At 35.9% G+C, this 21,650-nt stretch overlaps 3 protein-coding genes across 4 annotated transcripts in view; 1 reads left to right on the top strand and 2 right to left on the bottom strand.

Annotated features, from left to right (window-relative positions):
* The first annotated feature begins 180 nt into the window (after positions 1–180).
* Positions 181–1,152, top strand: LOC128865268 (39S ribosomal protein L48, mitochondrial). Its single transcript, XM_054105423.1, has 4 exons — positions 181–291; positions 353–463; positions 521–654; positions 713–1,152. Exons 1-4 carry the CDS (start codon positions 280–282, stop codon positions 1,017–1,019), a joined length of 564 nt encoding a protein of 187 aa, XP_053961398.1. The 5' UTR covers positions 181–279; the 3' UTR covers positions 1,020–1,152.
* On the bottom strand, positions 1,150–6,785 carry LOC128865266 (WD repeat-containing and planar cell polarity effector protein fritz). Its single transcript, XM_054105420.1, has 8 exons — positions 5,627–6,785; positions 5,027–5,327; positions 3,833–4,157; positions 3,137–3,762; positions 2,501–3,075; positions 1,809–2,431; positions 1,583–1,742; positions 1,150–1,524 (listed from the first exon to the last, which is right to left on the bottom strand). The coding sequence occupies exons 1-8, from the start codon at positions 6,039–6,041 to the stop codon at positions 1,406–1,408; spliced, it is 3,144 nt and encodes a 1,047-aa protein (XP_053961395.1). The 5' UTR covers positions 6,042–6,785; the 3' UTR covers positions 1,150–1,405.
* Positions 6,786–9,088: 2,303 nt separating this feature from the next.
* LOC128865076 (mitochondrial carrier protein Rim2) overlaps positions 9,089–21,650 on the bottom strand; it is a 59,275-nt gene continuing 46,713 nt past the window's right edge. The window contains exons 4-7 of one of the 2 annotated variants that reach the window (XM_054105024.1): positions 19,926–20,057; positions 16,331–16,604; positions 16,037–16,254; positions 9,089–12,701 (exon numbers count right to left, since the gene is read on the bottom strand). In XM_054105024.1, coding sequence (XP_053960999.1) covers positions 12,575–12,701; positions 16,037–16,254; positions 16,331–16,604; positions 19,926–20,057 — 751 coding nt within the window. In that variant the 3' untranslated portion in view covers positions 9,089–12,574. The remainder of the gene's footprint in view (positions 12,702–16,036; positions 16,255–16,330; positions 16,605–19,925; positions 20,058–21,650) is intronic. The other variant, XM_054105023.1, reaches the window with a different exon arrangement.

Below are 21,650 nucleotides of genomic sequence, written 5' to 3'. Positions count from 1 at the left end.
TTAATAAGATTTGCTTTCCAGGCTTGCGTTGGCTAGAGCCGCTCATAAATATAGTGATTTAAAAGTCTGCAAAACCAAAATCTAGTTCGGACGAATTTTCCCAATATTAAATAAGTTGCATTCCTCTAAAGGAGCATAAACAAACAACAGCTGTTTCATTTTGTCCCCTTTTTGCATGTAAACAAGTCAACATATGTTTTCAGGGCAAACAACGTAGTTTGGCATTATTGTCTGTGACATAACCTCCATTACAAAAGTTGAAGAAAAAATACGACAAATATGCTGAGAAAGGTAATTTTCTTATGATTTTCATTATTAATTCAATAGATAAATTAAACTTTTTATTTTACAGCTGAGTCCACTTGTCCCGCGTCTATTACACACTACTGCAGCCACCGTTAACACAGTTTCAACACGGCAGTACAGCGATGGACGCAGTGTCTATGAACCGGATTACCTAGAAGTACTCGAAAAGTTGCTTCTTAAAACAATGTAATACAAAATTAAATTTTATTTACAGTCATTAAAACCCACATATCCACAATATTCCTGCCTCAATGTGCAAATTAAAGGTTACGATTTTCCGATACTTGAGAGCTACCAACGCTACTTACACAGTGTTGCAGAATACCTAGAAATCGATGTGTCCGATTGGTGTGTATGTCCACAAAAACATAAAAGCAAAAATTACCAAACATCTTCCTTATTTTAGTTACGCTTTGCCCCCACAAACCACTCGTGTACAAAAACTGCGCCCTAACTCAGCTGTCGTCGACGCCGAGTACAAGTTGACTATTTACGAACGCACTCTGCAAATGATTGATGTGGCCGCACCTGTGTACCCTGTTTTCTTTCGCATCGCACAAGCTGCCTTGCCGGAAGGTGTGCAGCTAAGTGTACAAGAGCACTCTGAGGACTTTGAAGAGCGCCGCTATGTACCTGATCGTGATCTGCTCGATTTGAAGGCAGAATTGGAACGCATGCAAGCAGGCGGTATGGGTGGCCCCAAGAAAAAATAATTATCAAATAATTGTTTTTAGTTGTACTTGTACATGGATGGTACAGATAAGCGTACACGTGTACATACGCATATGTATTTGTTGCAGTTAATTTAAATCATAAAATGTGAATAAAAATACTAAATTCAACTTATTTCTAAATGGAATGTACTATTTAAAGCTTTCACTATTGGACGGCAATGGAATTCCTTAATCGACTTTTGATTCATCTTTAGCTAAGAGTAGAAGTCAAACTTTTACTTTTCGTGCTGGAGTGTCAAAAAATGTGGAGTACTTAAATCTATACAGCATAAACCGATGTTTTATTAGCACAGCTTCTATTGCAATGTTTTTATTGTGCTAGCACCTTTAGCGCCAAAGCGGAAATATGAAACAGAGATGATATGTTAAACCACTCCGAAATGGACCACTTTAATGGCTGGTTGCGAAGTAGTGTTCGGTTTGCGCGACTTTGAGGCTTCTTCACGATTATTGGACTTTATTGGCGGACGAGGCATTTCTTCGGCTAAAAAAATGAGCAACATATGAATTGCACTAATTTCAAATATCCATTTCAAGAGTACCTGCTGATAAAGGATTAAAATCTTTTAAATATTCATCGTGGGGATGACACAGTGGCAGACTATCGGCTAGTTCTTTTTTCGGATTTGTTATGTTGCGCGACAAAGGACGTGAATAGCCATTACGTTTCGGTGGTTGTGGCTTTTCCTTACGTGGGATCTCCTACAACGAAAGTGTAAACACAACTATAGAACAACTTCAACAGTATAAATTTGTTTCCCTACTTACTGGCACAACAGCGACCTGTACCGTGTCGGAGAACTTTACTTTATTCTTCTCGCCGGCAGCATTGCGACCATTTCCACCGCCACTGTGCAACTCTTTATGCATACCATTTGTAAGCGGTGTACCATTGCCACCGTTGACCAAATTACCACCATTTTGTTGCAGTTGTTGTGTGGAACTGTTCGATAGTATTGATGCGGTGGGCTTTTTTTGTAACAAACGCTTTTGATGATCCTCACTCGTCGCCGCCAAAGTAGGTGGTATTGTGCCAGATACCAAAGGGTGCTGATAGTACTTTGGTTTATAAATACCAGATTGCAACCCAATGGCAGCAACAGCAGAAGTTTGCGTAAGCACTGGCGGTGGAAGCGATTGCATATGTTTCTGTGGTAATGGCAAGGAGCTTTCAGCCACAACAGCCGGTGAAGCATGGTGCACGAAAGTTGTGGAGGTGGGTTGTGCATGCGCTGAATTCGCAGATGCCAGCACATGGGCATTGTTGCTATTAGTAGGGATCCGTGGTAGCATTGTAGCGGTATGCGGTGGTGTACAGTTTGGCGCCTTAGCATCTGCTGGCAATTGCTGTTGCCAAGGTAACAGGGTAACAGCTGGGGCAGCAATATGTCCTTAAAAAGAGGAAAGTTATTAGAAAGTGTGCTGTAAGAAGCAAATATTGATTTAAGGTTTATATGTACCACTTCCAGCATTATTCAAGTCGCTGCCACTCTTCATGGATAGCTCGGCCAGTGTGCTGTTTGTACCTGTCGCAATCATTGTATTTTGTGAAACCTTAATGTTGCGCAGCGATGGCAATGGGAGCGGTGGTGGTGGCGGGCGTGTGCGCAATGTTTCTTGCGTGTTTTCCATGCGTAGTTCTGGCTTTGGAATATTAATTTTTATCATTTCGGCGTTGAATATTTTCGATTTAAATGATGGCAAGGGTGGCACATAGTTTTTCGAATGTTCTTTTGTGTAGTTGTTGTGTTGTAGTTTACTTCTCTTCAGAATTTGTAGATCGGAATACGTTGATTGCGAGCAAACGGATTCCGAACGATAATCGGCAATCAGACTTAGGTTGCTAATTGCTAAGCCACCTACGCCATTGCCATGACCCTCCTCTTCGTGCAGTATAGTCGCAGCTTGGCTGAAGGCAGCTGTTGAGAATTCAATTAAATTCGTATTTGATTTCGTTACATTGAATAGATCCATAAACAGGTCATAGTCTTCAATATCCTCGGCGACTTCAAAAGCCTCTGCGTACATATGTTTCCTACAAATATGTAAGTTTTTACAAATTATTAATTCTATTAATAATTAATTTTATAACATACCGCAGTAGATAAAAGAAAAATCGTCGTTTCAGATCGAAGACTTGGTCGCTGAACTCATCTTTTGTCTCTTCGGAAAGTTCATCGGTGAATGTCTTTAGCGCTTTTCCCAACAATTCCACTCGCACACGTTTCGCATCGCCACGATAGAAGACATGATTCGCAATCTTGTGCAGTGATATCAAACACATCGCCCCGTATGTTTCCCAGTTGAGCGCCACCAGCAGATTTACCGCTTTCTCCAGTTGATTTAGCGACAAATATTTGTCAACTAAAACATCAGCGGTCAGGCCCGAATTGTGTATATCGCCACGCATACCGGCGCCAGCAAAAAGTCGCAAACAACCTAATGGTCCATGCTCGAAATGCAATAGTAGCAAACAATCGGTTTGCACATAAGGCAATGAATGCTGTGACATATCAGGCTTGCGGCTAAAGGTAATACGCAGCAGTGTTGGTTGTATGGTGAAGTAGTGTGAAAGATCCAATAAATTCAGTGGAGTGACATCTTCGCTCTGCAACTGATTACCCACTGCCGTTAGGGCGAGGTCAAAACATTGGAATTGTGCACGCTCATTGGCGACCATAACAATGCTGCTATCCGAGTGCCAGGCACATTGTGTGGGTATCTACAAGAGAAAGAGTTTGAAACCAATTAATTAAAGCAGATACATATTTGCATAAAAGTATAAAACTTACGATGTCAATTTGTGAGGCAACTTTTGTGACTTGCTGCACTAAATCGTGTAGGCAAAGTTTGCGATCGATCGAGCCCAAGAACAGTTTCTCTTGATCCGGACTGAAGGCGTGACAGCAGATTTGAGTACCCATTGAAATTGATGTGACTGTGGCGCGTTGCATTTTACCGGAGTTTATTTCGTAGGTACATACTTCGGCAGATATTTCACCCTTTCGTGACACTTTCTGCTCTACGGTGAGAATTTGACTTTCGGCTGAACGTAGGAAATCCACAGAGAGCGGATCATTTTCAGACCAACAATACGAAACGGACTCAATTTGCATTCTGAAAAAAAAAAAGAAACTATAAAGATGTACGAACTATACGATGTACGTGATAACTGACCCTGCTCAGGCAAACCGAATCTCAAATGATTATTACAAGAAAATGCTTCGTGTCTATGCGGCTAAGGGAATAATAATTGAATTGGGTTATGCAATAACCTTTAATTCTGAGGCACTCGTAATAGTTATAACAGATTTGAAATATTTTTTAACCTTTTAGACTATATCAACCTTTCGAAGTGGTAATCATAATTACAGATAGATATTCAAAAGTATGAACTACGGCCTTGGGCTGATAAAACAGTGACTACTTCAAGGAACTCTTAACCGATAATGGTTTGCTTTTTAAGTTCATTTCTTCAGAATTAGACGATATGTACCACGAAGAGACCAGCTTATGGGATCAGCTTATACAGTTTTTGAGATAAGAGATATCTTGCATGCATTATACGAATGATACAATCCTAGGTTAGATATGTATAAATCCGGGTCGAGGGAACAACTCGAGCTCTACGCGTTGTGATTGGCCTCAATCATTCTCGGAACTAGAGCTTGTGATACCAGTCACGTACATATGATCAGCCTTTGGCGCGTTGTTCGTAATTTAACAAATTTGTTCTTGTTGTTGTAGCAGCAAAAACATTCCCCACACATGTGCGGGAAGTGCTACTGGAGAGACAGTCCTTGGACAGATATATAGTAAATCCTGATCGTTCCGGTAACGTAAAACCGTCTGTCGGGAGAACGTGTAGAGCCATTTATCTTTCTTGTAATTGTGGAGCAGAATTTTTAACGGACATACATAAATATGTAATCTGGCTGTTGACTTCGTAGGTTAGAATTGTAGGGCTACAATTTTCCTATACTCACCCTTTTAATTTAAACACGTGTATATTCGCCCGATCTTGATCGCGTATCGTTGGTCGCCAAGGATAAACTTCATTTTGTGAGGATTTCGTCCATATGACAAATAGATCTGCACTGCTGTTCACCGTTAGATGTCGTGACAATTTTCGTTCCGACGGTCCCGGTATTATCACATGAAATATGCGCGGATCCATATTGTTAATTTTCTCAGGCCCTTGCTGCCGTGTATTCGGTTTCTGCAAATGCACCACCGTCAACTGGTTCGTGTTGTAGGCCAAGACGATGTGGGAACGTGTGAAAAACGCTACAACAGATATCAGACAGAAAACAACAAAACAAATTAACTACTAAGTGTAAAGCAAAAACAAGTGTAGAAGGAAAAAAAGAAACAAATCACAGCAAAGTTGTAGCGAAATTAATTAACATTAATTGCATGTGAAACTGTGTGAATGCGCGCATGCCCATGGGTATGCGCAAATGCAAATTTCTCCAGCGCGGCGCGCAACACACAATCTCCAGCTCTAGTGGCTGCACACAACCATCTACATAAATACCCCCCCTCCATACCACCAGTTTGTGATATTTGTACATTTTTTTACTTACCATCGGTGATGACTTCCGATGCAAGCTTACCAACGAAGTATTTCTCATAAACCATACGCAGTATGTCACCTGTTGCTGCGTCCACGCAAATGTGCGCAATAATACCATTTGCAAAGAGCAGGAGCACTTGTGCTGCATCTCGCCATTCGGAGTGCACGATTTTATATGTTCGCAGTAATTCCTCTAACCTTTTAATGTTATCCTTTAAGCGACCTGGAGCCTTGCGACTATTTTTCAGCACCGTAATACCACTGCGTCGTTCGATATAGTCTCGCTTAGCGAGCGCCATCAACTCAGTATTCTGCTGTTGAACTTCTCGATTGCGTGTGTAGCGGAAGGCTCCCAGATCGGTTGATTTGATGCGCACTTCATCCCGTAAACTCCACAGATGACACTCACCGAGGAGCGTCAGCATTGTAAGTGACTACAGCACTTACCGCTGCACGCCAAGCAGATAGCACTTAAATCAGTTACTTTTATTACTTTTTTTATTTTTGTTTTCGCAATTTTCTCACATCATTTATCGCTGGACGATTTACCCTACTACACATTATCTCTACACCGGTTGCACATGCCAAGCTCTCGCTGAATTTATGCACAACGGGAATTTAACAAACCACAAGTCCCGGTCGCACTCCCAACATTCGTTAATGCTAATGTTATTCCAAACTTATGGCGAACAAACGGCACAGCGCCACCAGCGATATTGTTGACGTTGTCGTCGTTCTCGCGGTTGGCGTCGGCGTCACTGCCAGAGTTTTGAATAATTTGGCTAATATAACCACTGTATTAAAGCTGGGTGTGTTTGGCTGGTGTTATTGATGTGGTTAATATTGTTGGAGTAATTGTAGTTGTTGCCTTATTGTTTTCAACTACCAGCCTTTTGTTGCCCTACTGATGAGCAAGCTTATCTGCGTCGTGTGGCATGCAGACAGACCTGTTGCCTCTGCGTATTAGAATTCCATACATTAAATTCGATACTTTTAATAGGGATTTTACATTTGCTCAAATTGTTCACAAATTTTGCACGCTTTTTAAAAGTTATACAACAGGTTTACAGTAAATTGTATAATAATAATTGCACACAAATTGACAATCAACAAATATTTGTTACCTTTGCGCGATCAGAGCAAATCGAAATGCAGGGTTGCATATGAAGCTCAGTTAAGGTAAACACTACACTGAAGAAAATTTCAGAAAGGCAAGATCGGTTTTTAAAGCATAACGGGTGAAGTATATCGAAAAATTGTATAAATTAAAATAATTAATGAAATAAAATAAAATAAGGGGCATCAGAGTTATTTATTTATTTATTGAAGTAAAAATGAGTCAACAGAAACAAATTGGCTTTTTACAGACTAATACTGATGTAGACTTCGTAATCATCTGCACATGATCGGTATATGGTGTACTGACTCCTGTCGTTTCTGCGACAAATCCGAGGAGACTCTAATGCATTATCTTCTGGAATGTAGCGCTATAGCGTGGAGAAGTTTGAGACATCTTGGCCAACTGCTCTATCTTAACTTTAATAAGGGAACAGGGTCTGAATCAGGGATTAAAATGAGTAGAGTGCATAAAAGGCCATTAGGTCGAATTACAAACCTCATAAAGAGTCTAGATTAATCTAATACAGATGTTTTAACAAATTACATAATTATCATCATCCGTAAAACATACTAAATCAAATTATTTATAGGCATAATTAAGAAGTTTAGTGAAAGAGTATTTAGAAGAAGCAAAATCAGTCCCAATATATTTGTAAATAGTATTAAATTCTATCAGAACTTGCATGATAGGTGCATTTCTTACATACAGAGTTCTTATAAAGCCAATATTGAAAAAAAATCTAAATTACGAGGCCCTCTAGATGGGGTATTAAGATAGATTCGCGAAAGATAATAATAAAATAGATAGTCGGATTGCAGAGATTTCAAACTGATTACCAGGGGTCTGAATAATATGAGAGTATGAGGTCATGAAATCTTACTGAATGTAGAGCAAAGCCAATGAAAACTTTCTGGATACTTTCCGTTCGAGTTACAGGGACAGGCATGCTAAGGCTGGCAGAGAATAAAGATGAAATTAAAATAGGTAGAATATGTTAGAGCTAAACAAAAAAACGCTTCAAATTGAATTCAGTTATATTGAATCAAGTTAGGATATAGAAAGTAATAGAATTAAGATGATAATGAGCTAAAATATCATGAAGCAAAATATAATAAAATTAAACAATGAAAAAATTATAAAAGTACGAGATATGTATAAAAAATGAAAGAAAAATAAAATTTAAATATCAAATTAACCAAAAACAAAAAAAAAACTAGAAATAATAAGAAAAAATTAACAAAACACATAACTGAATACAGCAATCAATCAAATTAAAACATTAAAAAAATATTACAAATATAATAGGTACGAAATAGCTCATTGCCTCATTCTATTATTTTACAGTTCAAAATTGGAGCTGATTCTGACGACATACCACCTTGATCAAAAAGTTCCCGAAACAATCGCCAGGTGACGCTTTAAGTCAACTGATTTGAGTTTTACTTTTTATTTTTTTTTGTTGGATTGCCACCTCTCTGATTAAGATTTCTACTAATATGTGGAGAGCTCGAGATGAACCAAGACCAAAAAAATCACTTCGTCAGTCAAAAAAGAAAACGACGCCCACGGTTTTTATGGATTACAACGGTATTGTAATTCACGAATATTTCCCAGAAGGTCAGACAGTTAAAAAGGACTATTATTTGGGTGTCATAAAACGGTGTGAGCGTTTTCGTGAACCAACTCGTCAAAAAAGGCATTTTTCGGAAAACTACACGTGGATTTTGCACCTTTTTAACGCATCGTCGCACAGTGCCATCATTATCCATGAAATTGTCATATGACTCCCTGAATTCACTCATATCAGGTGATTTTTTTCTGTTTAATCGAGTTAAAAAACCACTGCGGGGGACACATTTTAAAAGCCGAAAGGAAGTAATGGAAAAATCGAAGACGGCTCTGATGGCTATACCGAAAATAGAGTTCCGGAAATATTTCGAGATCTGGATTAAACGCTGGCATAAGTGCGTTGCATTTGATGGGGAGTACTTTGAAGGCGATAATATTACTTTTAAGGAATAAATTTGTATTTTAAATTTTCTGAATATATTTTATTCAATTCGGACTATATTGTGAATTGCAAAGATCATTGATTTTAGGGGCCCTGCAAAAAAAAGGTGAATTTTTCTTATAATTTTATATTTTGTGTTTTCTTCGCCTGTTCAACTTCGCCCAACTAAAAATGAAAAACTTTAGAATTTAAACTTTTATTTCATCATTTATTTTAGGTGCCTTGCAAAAAAGGAGAAACGTTTTTATTATAATTTTATATTTTGTTTTCTTCGCTTGTTAAATTTCTCCCTAAATTAAATTTCACTAAAAATGCAAAAAATTGAGAATTAAAACTTTTATTTTATCATTGATTTCAGGTGTCTTGCAAAAACAAAAGGTGAATTTTTGTTATACGTTTTACTATATTTTTATTTTGTGTTTTCTTCGCCTGTTCAACTTCCCCCCAACTAAAAATGAATGACTTGAAAAATAAAACTTTTATTTAAACAAAATTTTTATTTCATTTCAATTGTAGGTATTGTAAAATACACTGATTACAAATTAATTCACAGTTCTTTTATTCGCATTCATCGTTCAGTTTTCCAGCTAGCTTCCCAGTTACAATACAATAACATCTTCTGCCTATTAATTTTTAGTTACATCTTTTTTTTCAGTATTTCTTTTACTTTAATATAATTTTATAAGCAAATTTTGCTATAAAGCAAAATCGAAAAATACACGCTTACCACGCTAAAACAATTAACATGAAAATGTTCACATATATATGCATATATAAATGGGTGTGTATTAATTTTATACTTAAATTATGTATTTTTGTATGGAAATATGCATTAAACAGTTAAAAAACATCCAATTTCTATCAACTTAAAAAACACTTAAAAATGTGAATTTCTAGTAAAATTGAAAATCCACCCCCATTTTAAGGGTGGAAAAATGGTGAAAAGGTACATACACGAAATAAGCTTGGCTTAACAAAAAAAAAAACAAAGATGAAAAAATTCAGTTTAATTCTTATGGGCTTCCAATGTTCCTAAACCCTGCCAATTTTAGCATCAACTTTGTCTTGCCTATGTTTAAAACGCGTTATTATTATTTTTGCTGAATTAAACACTTTGAGAAAAATTCAGTAATTAATTTTACCTATGGCTACAGTTGTGCTTTAAGGACTTTGTGGTGTAATATTTAATAAGTTTCTTATATATATTTCTTTTTATTTATTAATCATATGTTATGTTTTTCAAGGCATTGCATTGCGATATTTTTTTAGCTTTTTATTATGCATTTATATACAAATCAATGACTTTTTGGACGACGTTGACTTTACAAGTAACACAAAGATTGTAGAACTGCAAAAAAGAATGTGAGCCTATAAGTAGATTTGCAGATGATTAAACACATTTTTCGTCAGTTATCGAACGTTCTTTTTTTTTTTGTTTTGCCTTTTCTCACAGTTCAGCCTTTGAAAGGCAAATTAATAAAGAGGCAAATTAACCAACATTTCATAGTTCAGCCAAATTAACCAATATTGCATCATTCCCATGGCAGCCGGTTCTACGTTATCGGAGTGACTCGGGTTTTTCCCGACCAAGAGCTGCCGCCCCAGTAAACTAGCCCTGTCTAGTGTACCGTAACTCCAACATTGCAATGCAAATGTAAATATTATATTTCCGTAATTTGGTTAAGACAAATTAAAATGCCAAGTTGCATGTTTTTCAATTATGAATTGTTGTCGCATTCAATTTATGGTTAGCAAAAATTTACGAGATCAACCGAGAGTGATGTCCCTACAACATTCGTGTCTCAGCTACATTAAAGGGCGTCAATTCAACCTATCAATAACATATCCGGTTAACCACGTCAACTTATGGCGTAGTTAATGATTTTTTCGCTAATGGTTAATCGAAATTCGACGAAAAATTTGAGTCAAATAATCCTGATCACGTATCATATGAACTTTTTTCATCTTGTAAGCAAGTTTTGCGAGTCTACTTTTAGGCGTTTTTAGGATTCTAAAAATCACGTTATGACTTCAAAAATTAGCATATATTCAATCACATCTCTTTCCATTTATATAGGTACTATTTACAAAGCATAAATATTTTGTGCCAATTTATACCATATTTAACAGTATACTCAATGAGTAATCATGTTATTTCTTCTTCTTCTCGGTTTAACAATTTTAAAAGCTTATTTGCAATCTAACAATATAGCAGCCTTAATCATTGTTTTCTTTCTCAGTTTTGTTTCAAATGGTGCTTTTTTTGTGAAATATATAAAATAAAATTTCCTCTCAACTTATAAAATTACAAAATAATTTACTTTTTGGTTACGGCTTTTGAATTGCACCCATTTTAATCAATAACTCTTTATGAAATGGTCGATAATTTGCACAAAATTATTAATTATATTTATTATTAAATATGTATGTTTGTTTTGTTTCTTGGAACATTAAAGTAATCACTTACTCTTGCAATCAAACGTATTCTTAACTAACTAAAATGTATATGGCATGAGTATGTATGTATGTATGTATACGCATTGACTGAAATGTATTTGACCTATGAATTAAAAACGTTTATGTGTTTAGACTTGCTGTTCTCAACCAAGTTATATACATACATATTTACATAGATATATATAATGAATGTAAATATATATATAGGTATATATATATATAAATACATATATATATGCATATGATATTTCCAACTAAAATTTATCGCTCTCCATCACTTAGCCACTCAGTTAACTAATAACGTAAATAATTTATAGTTAACAATTAAAGTGGAATAATTAAATTATTTGACACTAACAACTAATATTTTTAAATTTTATGATACAGTGTGCATGTTTATACACACATACGTTTTCATACATTGCTTTCTTTTGTAACTGTTAAGCAATTCAAGTTTAGGTGCGTGTGTGTTAGAGTTTTGGGTTCCATTTAAAAGCACATTGTATGTTTACACTAGTCACTAGATCTATAAGTATCCTATAGTTCTGAGGAAAAAATATAGATCACAACAAATTCAAATATATATATGTGTGTATGTACTTGTAGATGGATAAGGCAAAATTAAAGCATTGAAGTAAAAAGAAGATAATCAAAATTGCAAATAATTGCCATTTTGCATTTGCAAGTAAACGAAAAAGCAACTTTTTTTTAAATTTTATTCTTCTCGAATAGGTTTAACTTATGAGCAGACGTAGCTTTTAGCTGTTGCCCTTCCTTTTTTGTTTCCTAAATGGAATATAATCAAGTGCACATGTGCATGCATATGGAAATGTATATATTGTCATGCGCTCATTCGATTGATCTATTGATTGCTTGATTGTTGTGCTTCATTTGCTACACACACACTCAAGAAATATATGAAAGCAATAATTGTAATAATAAAATTTGCGCGCAAAGCTTTTCATAGCAACCAATTTCCATCTATGGTGTGATTTCTGGAATTTCTAGCTATTCTAAAATAGTTGTCAATTCGTTGTATGCTTTGTTCGCTGGCATTCTGCAGTCTTCGATCGTCTACTCTTAAGCGCGCCTAAAAGCTCACTTCAATTAGAAATCATTTTTTAAACTTCTTATTTAGCCTTAAAGTTGCATAGTAACTTTGTAGCTATAGAAAGTTGTAAAATAAAATACTATGCATCGCACGTATCCTATACATATCCACACACACACATCCTCACACACACACACACTTACACAGTGTATTCCGCTTATGCAGGTGTGTGGTGTGCTCTTGTTGTACTTCAACTCGTTCACATTAAACGGACAATTGTTCCATTTGCTTTGGGCTTTGGGCCGCAAGGAAAACAAATCTAGAAGTCGTAAAATTCATTGCTTTTATTATTGAATCGTCGTGTTAACACATACACGACTGCTTCGTAGGTGGCCATCATTATGGCTGTATTAGGTATCTGCCGCACCAATTGCGTCGCTAAGCCTCTGCAAATAAAATTAAATGAAATTAGAAAAAAATCATTATTTTTATGTATCGTAAATTCTTTATACATAGTTCTCCATGCAACAGCTATTAATTAAAATTTTTAGAAATAGTGGTATGATTACGATTATTATGCGGTTATCTGTTCAACAGAGATAAGATTAGTGTTTATTTTATCCCTCTTCTCCCACTGATTTATCTAAGCAAACCTGACGAAACGGCAGATTTTATAGAATTACCGCTTTGAGATTGTGCGATGTCAACATTTGATTGTACTCGCATAATAAATGCATGTTTGAAGTGGGTCAAAATTGTCAAAAAACAACAACAACAAAACAACAAGTTTTGAGTCGCTCAAATTTGCACTTATTATGCCAAAATTTAGTGGACTGTGCAATAAATTTTTTTATTTTATTTTATTATTTTTAATATTATTATATTGGACGTAAAAATTTTAAATTTCGGTGGAAATCGCTAAAACTTTGTTTTACATGATATTTGTTGTAGAATCAATAGATATCAATCTCTTATTATTATAAAGAAATTTAGCACTGCGACCTGAAATATCTGTCGTGCACACTAACTATTTTATATATGAAAAGGAATATCGTTTGATTGTACGTATTTTAAAAGCTGTCCAACCAATCATTGGATTGTAATGAATCTTCACCAACTTATTGCTAGCAATTGCCGGAAGGATATAGGCAAAGTAAAATTAATTTAAAATAAGGCGGTGTAGCACCTCCCATACAAACCAATTTTTTAATATTACATACTTTCGGAACCGGAGTCTGAATACTGAAATTTGGTACAAGGACATGAAATATTAATACCTTAACAATTCAGAAAAGTGGGTGGCATTGGTAAACAAGGCGTGACAGCCCCAATATAAAACAATTCCTTATTATTGTACACTTTTAATACCATTTTTGGCAGATCATTACGATTTCACAGAGATGTATAAAATATCAAGGCCATAATAACGCCAAAAAGTAAACGATATTGGTAAATAGGGAGTGGCAACCCCCAAACAGACCAGTGTTTGATGTTGCATAATTTCGAAACCATTCAATATCAATGTCTTGATATTCCGAAAAGTGATCGGGAGTTGGTAAAGGGCACAACGAACAAAAAGTAAGTACTGAAAGAATATAATTCAACAATATTTAGTTTCGACCTACACACTAATATCACGGGTTTCTTCAAATTTCATGGCATGTAATATTACGTTATCGCAATAAGAGGAAAACAGACACAGATACATTTATCACCACAACTCGGAAGTACTGGAAGAACTTAGTCATTTTATTAAGAAAAAATCGTTTGAAGTGAATCTACATACGTACATTTATGTATATTGTATTAAAAAATATGCCTCGCAAACGTACAGTGCGTAGAAATAAGAGAAATCGAACATTTCAAAAAAACTAGGAACGAGAATTTAGTAATGAAGCAGATCGACTTCGAGTTGCGCAACTGCGTGCATCAGAGTCTCAGAAACAACATACAGCAATAATAGAAATAGAACGGTTGCGTCCTTCCCGATCACATGCAGCTAAGTCAGAGGATCAACACACAGCCAGAATTTGAGCACGAACGTTCACGAGCTACTCGACCTTGACAAACAGTGCTTTGAATCTTACTGCATTTCATTCTAATGTTAACAATTCCTACAGTTTGCATCCCAGAGTAAACATAGGACAAATGGATGAGGTGTGTGCGCATTGCTATTTGCTTAAGTTCAACACTGAATCAGCAGGAATGTGCTGCGAGAATTGTAGAATTAAATTGCCGAAATTGCATCCACCACCTAGTGCATTGTTGACCTTAGCTTCGGGCGACGTTTTAAACTATCAAATCTTTGCAGAAAATTCACCACACATAACTGTGGGTGCTTTGACACAAATTTCCCAACGAATATTTTTGCTGAGCTCTTCTAATAAAAAGGTTTTGGTACTTCAAATAATCAAGTGACTTCCTTCTTGAAGTAAGAATGCTCAATTTCAAGCAGGTAAACACGCTTAAAGTTATGACCCCATGGTGCTCGTTCGTAACCTGCACCATGATAAAAAAATGGTAGTTTGAATAACGTTTTGGCATTGTAAGATCATAAAAAACAGCAGAATTTTTTTATATATTAAATTGCTACCACGGGAATCATTGTCGACATAATACGACTATTTTGCCGTGAGAATGAGGACACTGCAGAACATTTTCTCTGTAGCTGTCCGGTGTTTTCTAGAATCAGACTTAGGCTGTTGGGTTGCGATGTACTGGGTATGGATAAAGTTCATACTCTTCCTCTTCCGGATCTCTTAAGATTCATCTATGGATCCAACAGATTCGCGAAGGAGTGACCTCAAGCCAATTTTCCAGTCTTACCATCCATACTGTATCTATGACTCTCTATTCCTTCCACAGTAATCTATCCAGGTATAATGCAATGGCCTTCCTAACTGAGTGCTTGGACTTGTCCAACCCCCCCCATATCTAAATTAATCTATACATTAAATTGCTATGTCGATCTAGAAAACACCGATACATTTGTCAATTACTATAGACATTGAAATGCGAAAGAAATTTAAATTAATCTAAATTTATATGTTGTTTGCAGATTTAATAAACAAATAAAAATCATTCGATTGAAACTAAATTGCGCACAAATTTTTACCAAAACTCTCACTCCTGTCGCCACTGCCCATGAGTGGTTAATAAATATACCACTTAACCATTACTCTAACAACTTAGCAATCACGATTAACAAAAAAGGAAATATATAAAAAAAAAAAAAAAAAAAAAGTGAACTTTTTTTGCACTCAAATATTTTAGTGCGTCATCGAGAACAAAAAAACTAAGCAAATAAATCAGCAAGGGGACCAACAAAAGCTTTTGACAGACGGTGTGAAATATGCGCTTCTATGCACGATTGTGTATATACGAATAGACATCGGTGTTTTTTATTGAGATAAACAAAATAAAAATAGACACAACGACGCGCACAAATGTCCAAATAGGAGAGTTCAAGTATTGTTGTAGGTATAAGCATATGTAAATATGTAATGTCATAGCACAATGTACACAAGAGAGCATGTGAAAGATCGAAACGCATTCAGTCGCCGGCAGGAATATCACTTTTTTTCTTTTTTTTTCGCTTTCAATTAATACAATCAGTGGTCGAGGTCAATTTGTGGAAAATTTTGTTTATAAAATCCACAAGCAATGAGAACAACAACTGTACACTTTGATTACAATAAAAGCGCAACTCTTTCACATACTTTCTCTATTTACACTTACGTTCTGCATTTAGCTGAGATTAATATTTCTACATAGTACGCACCTATAAAGTCCAGCTCGTCCTTCCTCTTTCCAGACGGTTCGCAACGTTTGGAAAAATGTATTATATTTATTACCCTCCTCACGCAGTCTTGTACGCGCCACCTCGTGCGGATATGCAATACAAGAAGCAACAGTCTTTGAAACGGCGCCTGCCATCATAAATTCCAGAAAATCTTTTGATGATTTGGCATCCTCGTGACGTGTGTTGTGCATTTCAATCTGCAAGTGTAAAGTTCGTTATATGTGCAGTTTTGTTAAGCACTTTTTCATTTTTTTTTCACATTAGTTCACTCACCAATTTCGATTTGATAAACTCGTAAATGACAAAATGTATCATTGTCTCACAGATGCCGAAGTAGCTGGCTGTGATGCCTTTGTAGAATGCGGCGATCCCGCCTTGCGCATAAACCCGATTGATGCATTCTCGCACGGTCATTTGCACTTTGGAATTATAGTCTAGCTGTAGGCGCGTCTTCACAAACCAAATGGGATTTGTTAGTGAAGACGAGACGAAACCAGCGCTGGCGGCACTTAGTATGTGCACCTGCGGTGATTCGGTTTGCATGAAGCTGGAAGTAAAGAATTATTAAAAATTATAAATATAAGGCCAGTTTTTTTTTTATTTGGAAGAGATAATGTAATCAACAGCAATTGAAAAAGAAAATAAACTACAAAGTCTTACTGCATTGGAATCAAATTGAAAAGCGTCAAATAAAATTGTTGGAATTTTTTGTTATCCGTGTTTACGCCAAATACTCACTAAAGGCGGAGAGTTTTGTAGACAACGAAAACTTCATATAAATTAAAAAATTCTTAGAACGTCTTCTAATCCATTGTTCTGAAGCTTTCTTAATTAGCATACAAGCTTCGTGAAGAAATAATTGCACGACCAGTGGAAGCTTCCATAGGCGGAGTGAAACTCAGAGCACCAGTGCTTTGCTTTGGAATGCTTGTTGCTTGGACATTTGAGCAAAAAATTGAAAGCAAATTTTTATATTCGACCAGTTCGGCGAAATGCCCCATCTATGGGAGCTGCCGGCAAACACTGTTTTTGTTGTGACAGTTTTTTATTATGACTGTGAAGGAAGTGGCATTACCAAGGTTACATGGCTGGCTGCTACTGTTTCACCACAAAGAATAAAGAAACGGTGATGCACAAGGCGAAAGGTGAGGTGACAAGGTGAAATACCAACATCTGATCCTTGACAGAAAGCTAACGTGGAAGCCCAACATTGAGGAGAGGACAAGGAAGCCAGAAATAGACTTGTATGAAAACATGTGCGCTATTGGCAAAAGATGGGGGCCCTCCCCTTGAGTTGTGATTTGGCTCTATAATACCATTATAAAGCCAATTTTGTTGTATGGAGTTCTGGTCTGATGGAACAAACTGGTTTGACATCTTGGCTATCATTTCTTCGCTACGCTTGCTGATATAGCAGGCTTTCATATTAGAAACCTGATGAATCTATTAGTTTTCTCCACCTTACTTTCTTTGCAATGGCATCACAAAACATGAATTTGACTTCTTCGTCCAAGTGTGCCCATTTTAACCTAACCTAACCTAAGTTCAGCAGTTGAAAATTTACTTTAGATAAAAAAATATCTTTAGCGATGGCATTATGGAGGTTACTTTACTGACGCACAGTGGTCCGGCGGCCGGACAAAATTCAATTTTGCAACATTTTTGAAATAAAAATTTGATAATGCAGATGTTTTCTTAAATATTCAAGGCAGATTTCCTGAAAATATTACTTAATTTAAAAAATTTTTCATTGTAGTTTTTTAACTTTAAACATGAAATTGTATGCAAATCGTACTTCATACAAGAGTTTCATTTTCATGTCTGCAAATAAATATTACCATTTGATTGTTAACCAAATATTGAAAAAAACAAAGATAATTGAATATATTAACGGAAACAGTAATAATTCTCTTAAGTTGTGGTACAAAATCCAATTTTTTTTTTGAAATTTCAAAATTTTTGTTTTTAAAAATCATTTTTTCGAATGGTCCACACCGGTCCACTTGAAATCAACATGAGTGATGTAGCCACATATTTCAGCTATGATCTCAAACTGAAACCTGTTGCGCAAAGTTGCGCAAATTAAAAATAATGTAGCTTTTGTGCATTTACCCACAGGCAAAACGTTAAATATGGCTTATGCAATTTTGTGTAAAAGACAGAAAACGACATCACAGACCCCATCAGCATTAAGAGACAACTAAAACAAAACAAAAAAATTAAAAATTAAAAATAAAAAAAAAATTTAAAAATTAAAAAAAAAAATTTAAAAAAAAAATTAAAAATTAAAAAAATCTAAAAACAAAAAAAAAATGCGGAGAGAATAACCTTACCGTAAACCTCCACGTGGTACTCTCTGGGGTCGTAAAAAATGTAAAAATGAACTCACCAGCTAATTACGGAAGTAAAAATGTATTTATAGTATTCAATGAATTTAAAATTTGCTAAAACTAAGGTCAGATTCGTCATCACTGATCCTTAAAACCCCTAAATATATATTTTCAGCTTAATTAAATGAGTTTTTGAATTTTGTCCGCCAACGCCTTCTGGTAGGACCACTGTGTGACGGGGTATAAATAAGATCAATATTTAAGTTCTTCTAAATTTTGTTCTACATATACAGGGCCCGCCATCTATCGTTACGGATTTGAACTAGGTATTATTTGAAGAATGGTAACACTTAGCTGTCATCTGATTTGACAGAAAATTAGTTTTATTCTTCCACTGAACGAAAATGGTTGTATATACGCTTAAGGAACGCTGGGAAATATTGCGACATTACTTTGAAAATTATGGTAATGTTGCAGAATGTGTACGAAAATTACGTAAGGCAATGGGAAGAAGAAAAGCACCGAATGAACCGTATGTGCGTTACTTTGCGAAAAAAGTAAGAGAAACTGGGTTGCTTATTGACAAACCAACGCGTGACCGACCAAAAACAGTGCGTACACCCGAAAATATTGCTGCTGTGGCCGAGAGTGTTCGTGAATCACCAGGAACATCAGTTCACCGTCGTTCTCAACAATTGGACATTTCGGAGACATCATTGAGACGAATTTTGCGTAAAGACCTGGGTATGCCGCCTCGGAGATGCGATTTGACGCCGTTGGATTATTATCTTTGAAGTGCCGTCAAAGACCAGTGTTATGCCAACAAACCAGCAACAATTGATGCACTGAAGACCAACATACGCGATGTCATAGCTGAAATACAGCCGCTTACAATCGAAAATGTGTTGAAAAATTGGACCGATCGTATGGGATGGTGCATGGCTAGCCGAGGCAGCGATATGAATGAAGTTGTGTTCCATCATTAACCGGAAGGATCATACTTCAAAATAAAAAAAAACTGTTTGGAAAAATATTGAGTAGTTTCTTTTTTATAGCATTTTTAATTCCGTAAAGTTATATGGCGGACCCTTTATAACCGTATACCATAAAGCAGGTAGTTCCATTGAATTTAGTTGTTGGCCACGTTATAAATAATTAAAAAAAAGAAATGGCATCGATTACATTTCAGTTTAACAAAAGCAAAAAGCGATGATAGTATTCTTAAAATTGAACGCATAAAATGCTATTTGAAAATACAGGTACCTGAGCATTAGCCTGTGTTATCACAAGCTCTTTTGCATATTTTTTTTAATGATTTTTTATATAGTATTTTTTTTCACTCAGTAGCAATTATTTAGGCCAGTTATGCATTCAGATTACTTTGTGCGCTTCTTCTCTTTTAGAATAGTGTTAAAAAAATTTTATAGAGAAATGTGACACTTTTCATAATAAAGGAAACCTCTACAAAAGCGGTATAAAGCTGAAAATAGAAACCCATTTTATTTGTGCATAAAATATTTTTAGCTTTGTAAACACACCTTAAATTATTTAAGAAATTCTTCGTTTGTGAGTAGGTGCAAAAATATATCGCTCGGGAGGGCGCTACGCCAATGAGATTCGGCCCCAGGCCTTTGAAAAGGGCGCGTGGACCTTCATTTTGTACTATGTGCCTGAAAAAAAATATACAAAAATTAAATGAAATATATAAAATTTTATCATAATAAATAAAACCACTTGAATATTATATGGTTGCCAAATAGCGAAGACATGTTTTTTTTTTGTAACTAAAGATCAAACAAATGAATTATTCAATTATCTTAAGATATGCCCAATCGGTTCTAAATGCATAGTGAAATGCAATAGAGGGAACGAGACAAAAGACACCGAAGTGAATTGTCACTTAATTAGCTATTGCACGTAAAATTAATGCGAATGGTTGGTTATAATGAGGCGGAACGGCGTGAGTGGTAAAAATTTGTTTCTGTTAGATTCTACAGACTTCTTACGACAATTTGACAATTAGTTGCCGGCAAACCAGCGGCGCTCGCGTTTATTCGTATATATCATATATGCATATAATATCCTTTAAGTTCGTTTATTCGTACATTAAATTTTTTGAAACGAACACGAAGTCTGTTTATTGGAAGCGTGACCGGTAAAATTCAAACTTAGAGACACGTTGTTTTTATAAAATGAGGTCCGAGTATAAAAAAATATTTGAAGCAGTGTGTATTGTGTGTATTTGAACAGTGTACACACCCTAAAGTTTCAAAAATGTCAAGTGTATCTGCAGCAAAATATTTGAAGAAGCTATATGATTATAAATGGATGCAGCGGTATACGGAAGTTAAAATCGTTTCGAATTCCCCGGACGAGGCAAAAAAAAAACAACCTCTCTAAATCTAGACCAGCAGATCATTGATTTGCTTGTACAAAGTCGAACTTATCGTTGCGTAAAGCTGAAGCAGTTTCAAGGAAAAGTGGTATTAATGTATCCAAAAACAAGACACGATTCGAGGACGTTTACGTCCAGAAGACCAAAAATTCCGGAGCACATTGAAAAAACCACTGCTCTCATTATCACACATTGAAAAAAAAAACTTGGTTGGGCTAAGGCAAATGCAGAACGGATTGGCGCAAACGTAATATTCCCGATGAATCTTCCTTTTGGGCACATGGGCATACGTCGATCCAGATGTACTGCTGATAATAGACAACTTCAACGAACTGTTAAGCGTCCAGCTAAGGCTCATGTTTGGGACTGTTTCTCCGAAAAAGAATTTTGTGTATTTGTATTTACCGCCAACTTGAATGCAGTTTTAATGAATGAAATTTACCTAAAAACATTATTGCCGTCAGCTGCAAAGGTGTTTGGCAGAACTAGCCGACTTTGGATTTTACAAGAAGACAACAATCTCAAGCATCGAGAAGCCGCAGGTGTGTAGGGTGAATGGGATTGAAATGTTCGATTGGCCTTCCCAGTCGCCTGATGGCAATTCTATTGAAAATGTTTGGGCAATAGTAATGGTTAAAACTCAAAGGGAAACAAATATGGACAGCCAAGTAGTTATCAAGGTAAACTCGGCTTATTTAGAGCCAATTACTGCAGAAATTAACACAAAATATGACCCAAAGATGTGCAGCCATTATATCTAATGGAGATGACTATATAAGTACGTTAAGTAAGTAAGTTTCTTGGTCAAATAGTTTCTAAGTTATGGCGGTCACGCTTCTGTTAGACAGACTGTAGATTAACTTTTCTT

This window comes from Anastrepha ludens, chromosome 5, assembly GCF_028408465.1.
Source record: "Anastrepha ludens isolate Willacy chromosome 5, idAnaLude1.1, whole genome shotgun sequence".
Lineage (NCBI taxonomy): Eukaryota > Metazoa > Arthropoda > Insecta > Diptera > Tephritidae > Anastrepha > Anastrepha ludens.
The sequence above is the reverse complement of the archived record's forward strand: the minus strand, read 5'-3'. Positions and strand labels throughout refer to the sequence as shown.